We start from the raw sequence: 5,979 nt of genomic DNA, 5'->3' as shown, positions 1-5,979 counted from the left end.
TAATCCATGTGTCAGCTGATAGACTAGTATAGTCTCTGTTGATGAGGTGGGACTGACCTGCTGTGCTTCCTGTTCTGTGAAGGTATAAAGCGTCAGATGTAGCTGCAGCTGACAGAAGTGACTGCAGCAGGTGATGAGAACATGTTTCATTCACAAATGTCATAATGGTGTTTAATTCAACTTTATCAACTTTATCTTATTTTATTCTTGGAGGCTATCTGCAGGTTGGAAACTTAAGATACTTATACTTTATGCTAACTGCTTTCCTTTACGTTGTTATGGTTGTTTTAAACACATCTCTCATTGTGGTTATCTGTATGAACAGGAGCTTACATGAACCTATGTACATGTTCCTGTGCAGCCTGTTTGTAAATGGACTGTATGGTAGTTCAGGGTTGTTTCCATTCCTTCTGACTCAGATTCTCTCTGACATTCACACTGTTTCTGCTTCATTTTGTTACCTGCAGATTTTCTGTTTGTATTCTTATGCAAATGTAGAATTTACCAATTTAGCCGTCATGTCTTATGACAGATATCTCGCTATCTGTTGTCCTCTACAGTATAACACACGTATGACATTTAACAAGGCGGTTATCTTTATTTGTCTATTATGGTTATACTCATTTGTGAAATTCTTAATCACTTTATCCTTAAACATCCGTTTGTCACTTTGTGGGAACATCATGAACAGTTTGTATTGTCAAAATTACCTTGTTGTTAAGTTGGCCTGTTCTGACACCAAAGTGAATAACATTTATGGACTTTTTTCCACTACTGTCTCCATTTCAGTCCCTCTGCTTCCAATCCTGTTTTCTTACATGAAAATTCTCAAAATTTGTTTTTCTGGTTCCAAACAGACCAGACAGAAAGCTGTCAGTACCTGCACACCTCACCTTGTGTCTCTTCTGAATTTTACTTGTGGTGGCTGCTTTCAAATAGTTCAGAGTAGATTTGATATGACCGGTGTACCCAGTGTGCTGCAAATCATTCTGTCTCTCTATTTTATGATACTTCAACCACTTTTGAATCCTATCATGTATGGAATGGAAATGTCCAAAATACGAAATGTGTTTCTAAAGTCTCTGGTGTTATAAATGGGTGACTGGTCATATATCTAATGTTGACATGAAGAGGTAGCAGAAAAACATATATTATGTCTTGCATTGAAATATTTACCTATTCTCTAAAAAACTGCAAAATGCAAACATTCCCTACAATGTTGAACTGTCACTGGATTATAAGCAGTGTGGTGTTCTGAAACAAGTAATTACTTTTTCAGTAATTAATTTTAATTAAAAAACAGTTCACCCAGGATTCAGGAGGAATTTTTGAATTTTCAGAACTGCGTTGTATTTGATCAATTCTAAAACGATAATACAGCACGAGTTTACAAAATTCATTTTTTTAATTTTTCCTGTAATACTACTGCTGTCAGAGCTCATAGTGTTAAAATGAATGTGGCTTAGACAGGCTCTAATTATAAGACTCCCTAGGTTTATATTATGTGTTTGCAGTTTGACTCCCCAGTTTTGGAGGTTACCTTCATTGATTGCCAGACAATCTTGAACATCAGTGCTTCTCAAACCCAAGTGACGTGCATTAATGCTCATCTAGAGTACAACCCGACAATTTTATCTGTCAGCCAATATTCAGCCTCTCACAAATATATCAGTACACAGCACACTGGTTTTCTGATATTCGCTGAAATGAAACTTTTCCCTTCTCAGTTAAGTTAATGATAGACATCGCAGCAAAGTTAATCAACAATAACCACATGATTTTTTTTTCTGAACATAACTTTATTATAACCCTGTCCCTGACAACAATCATGTCACTTATGCTTATCACGTTTGCCATTTTGGTAAGGTATAGCCAGCTATAGTTTGTTCGTGCTGGACCTATCAATTATCTGCCCGAAATTGGAAAATTTATATTATCAGCTAGCCGATAAACAAGACCAATAATATGAAGTGAAATTGCTTTCATTGACTTAATAAGTGCAGCATATACACACTCAGATAATGCAGGTGGCATGCCCCTTTAAAGTTGGTTTCTGATCCACCAATAAACAGAGAAGACAAAGAAGAAGCGCAGCACACTTAGCTTATGACATCAGACTGCTGCACCTGAGTAGAGCCATGCAGTGCAGACTAGAGAGCCAAACATGCCATATTTATTTTAGACAGTTTTAATGGAAGGCAACAGAATTATAATTTGCAACACGTCCCTCAGTGGTTCAGAGTCAAAGTTCTGAGTTTTAACACAACAATTGTTATTAGACCTATGGAATATTAAAGTGAAACTCTCGCCAAAATGCAACCTAGGCTTTTTTTGTGGATGTGTTTGAGTCACTTTAAATGATCTATTTTTGCTCACAACATCTTAGCCTTTGTTATGCTCATGTACGCTTAAATGACTAGGAATGTATTTTTAAAATACAAAAATGTGAAAATATCAGTAATCTTATCTGAATCAGCCATGAGAAGCAGGTAATTATCGATATATGCTGAAAAAAATGTATATTGTGCATCCCTACATTTTTTAGTCTTCTGTGACAATCATGGAGCAAGTGAAGCCAAGTTCAGACATTCATGCCAAATAGACAGTTATCATTTAAGAAAGCATCTCTCATGAATGGCAGTGATGGATAAGGTAACCCAGACCAGGTAAGGGTTTGGCAGATTGCTGGGAAACAAACGTTGTGGCAGTATGCTGCTCAAAAAAATTAAGGGAACACTTTAATCACAAGTCAGATGTCGATGAAAGAATTATTCAATTCCTGAGTTTGTTTCTGTGACAGGAGGGTGAGTATTGTCTCCACAGCTGTTTCTCCTGCTTTGCTATGCTCCGGCGTTAGCTCTCTTTGTCCCTCTCTCCACTAATCCACACGTACACAGATATGTTAGGAGTGACACATACATGTAATCTTATGAATGACTTGTTGGAGACTTATGGTTAATGACTGCTGTAACATTAGATACCTGTGTCCCGAGGTATCACCACCATAACATTAGATACGGTTGATACACCACTAACGTTTTGGAACGGTATCTTGTGTGTAACCATGTGAGAACAACTGTGTTCTGCCAAGGTTTGTTCAAGCCTCGCACAGCTTTGAACAGTCTGTGACGTCATCTTCCAAGAGATCGCGTCAGCCATCTTTGCTCTCTCTCTACGGCCTTTATCTTGGCTCCTTTTCTTTGTCTCTCTTACACACACACACACACACACACACACACACACACACACACACACACACACACACACACAAACACACAGACACACACATGCCCTAATACTATTGAAGTATAATTGATTATTGATCAATTTGCTAACATTAACAAATTCTATTATAGAATTGTACATAGCAGTTTTCTGTGATTTTTTTCGTGCATGTTCATGGTAATTGCTGGTTGTGATGGTCAGTCCTCAGATTCATTTCCTTCACTGTTCCTTTAATTCTGAATATTTTACAAATATATACATTTAAAGTGAACCCTTCTTTTGAGACTGTTTTTGGTCTGGTTCTGGTAAAGACAGTATTTTTACTGTTACTACTTGCCGGTGATATACAAGCGAATCCGGGGCCACCTGTAATCCAGCAATTACCAGCAATTACACCACGCCGAGACACACACCAGCTGCCGAGTTGGCCAGGGCTCCGGTCAGCGGCGCGGAGCGAGGTTGTGCGGTGCCCGACCTGGATGGAGGTGTCTCGGCCCTGGGCTTGGCTCCCAGCGGCGATGCGGGGTGGGATGGTGCAGCGCTCTGCTTGGATGGGGGTGTCTTGAGCCTGGGCCACTTGCGAGTGCAGGTGGAGCTAAACAGGAAGATGGCGCAAGCGGGCAGTGAACGGTGTGGACTCCGGACGGACTGCGCCACGCTCCCCGCGGACTACAGGCTGGTAGGTGGGTCAGAAGGCGTGCAGGCGCTGCCTGAGCCCAGCATGAGGGACATGCACGTGGGGGATGGAAGTCCAACCAAGCTGCGATGAGGAGAGGTGGGTGCCAAGCCCACTGACTCTCAAGCAGTGCGAAAACAAAAACAGTATCTTTTCTTCCAGACTGTCAACCATGCTAAAGTGATATGGGATTCACAATCCAAGCCGAAGGGGATTTTAGGTGGACATCTTAACATAAGAAGCATCATTGCAAAAGAAGATCAGATTCATACATTACTCACAGAGTCAAATGTGGACTATCTCTGTCGGAGTGAAACTTGGCTTCATAATAATATTCCTACAAACATGATAAATATCCCTGGTTATGATTGCTACAGGAAGGACAGATCTTTTGGCAAGGGAGGGGGGTGTTTTGATTTATATCAGAGATACCCTTAATTGTAATGAAATACAACTAAACACCTCTCTTGAATGTCTTGCTCTGAATGTAGTTTTATCACCTCAGACTAATTTCAGTATTGTGATTTTGTATAACCCCCCATCACACAATGTTTCTTTTTACAAAGATTTGCAAGATGTTATGAAAAAGCTTGATTACAAATCAGAGACTATTATATATGGGGACTATAACATCAATTGGCTGGACAAGAAAAGTAAACAAAAATTGAAAACAATCATGTCCAAATACAACTTCCAACAAATGGTCAACTCACCCACAAGAATAACTAGAAATAGTAAAACCTTGATTGATCTCATTTTCACTAATAGAGAGGAACAGATAACAAAAATATATAATTTAATAACGGGATTATCTGACCATAACATGACCTTGGCTGTAAGGACACTATCAAAAAAACGCCTCCAGATATATCCCTGTAAAGTTTCAGAAAAAACAAAAATGGGAATCCCCAAGACTAAAATCATACAGATGGAGAAGGATATTAAAGAAATTAACTGGGACAATACTCTGCAAATGGATGATGTTGATACATGTTGCAATTCATTGACTGATAGCTTAACCAGGATGGTGGAGAAATACACTGTGAAAATGAAACATTCGCAGAGGAAGACTCGCCTACCCTGGTTAAACAGTGAGATCTTCCTACTTATGAAAAAAAGAGATCTTGCTCTCAAAACAGCTCTGTCAAGTGGATTGTCCACTGATCTTCTTACTTACAAAGGACTTAGAAATAAAGTGACAATGGTTTTAAGAAAGGCAAAAGCCTCCTATTTTTCTCAGTTAATAGAGGAGGCCAAAGGCAACTCTGCATCCCTTTGGAAGCATTTAAACAAACTAACAAATAAAGAACCCAAGCATAATAAGATAAGAGAGCTGAAGATCGGTGGACAACCCACAACAGATAGTACGCTTATTGCAGCCGAGTTTAATCGTTTTTTTATTCAATCAGTAGAGGAACTTGCTCAAAGTTTTGACCCTCTATTACTAAATAACATTGTAAGGGAAGATTTACCCAATTCATTTTACATCAGAGAGGTCAACGAAACTAAAATCAGCAAAATATTAGACAAATTAACTAGCTCAAAATCCCAAGATGTGTCTAACTTGGACACAGCTTTTATTAAGCAGCATAGTTCCTCTATCATAAAACCATTAACTCATCTAATAAATCTTTCTATAATGTCAGGTAGGTTTCTAGATCAATGGAAAACAGCTGTTGTCTCTCCCATTTTTAAATCAGGGGACACAGACCAGCTATGCAATTATCGTCCAATCTCTATACTCCCTGCAATGTCAAAGATTTTGGAAAAAGTTGTGACAGAACAACTAGTTGATTATTTAGAGTCAAACCAACTTTTATATCCTGAGCAGTTTGGGTTTAGACATAAACACTCCACAGAAACAGCAATTTGCTCTTTTGTCGAAAATCTGAAGTGTTTTATGGATGGGGTAATGTCGTGGGTGCAGTGTTTCTCGACCTAAAGAAGGCGTTTGACACTGACAACCACGACATCCTGCTATCAAAGTTGTCAAAATTAAATTTTTCCAAACAAGCTCTTAGTTGGTTTGCTTCCTATTTACATTCAAGAAAGCAATGTGTGAGAATTGACCAAAAAAA

At 38.9% G+C, this 5,979-nt stretch overlaps 1 protein-coding gene across 1 annotated transcript; it reads left to right on the top strand.

Moving 5' to 3' along the window:
• Positions 1-164: 164 nt before the first annotated feature.
• On the top strand, positions 165-1,094 carry LOC141011415 (olfactory receptor 52D1-like). The gene has a single exon (XM_073484572.1). The coding sequence runs from the start codon at positions 165-167 to the stop codon at positions 1,092-1,094; it is 930 nt and encodes a 309-aa protein (XP_073340673.1).
• The last annotated feature ends 4,885 nt before the right edge of the window (positions 1,095-5,979 follow it).

This window comes from Pagrus major, chromosome 2, assembly GCF_040436345.1.
Source record: "Pagrus major chromosome 2, Pma_NU_1.0".
NCBI lineage: Eukaryota > Metazoa > Chordata > Actinopteri > Spariformes > Sparidae > Pagrus > Pagrus major.
This window is presented reverse-complemented; position numbering and strand designations above follow the sequence as displayed.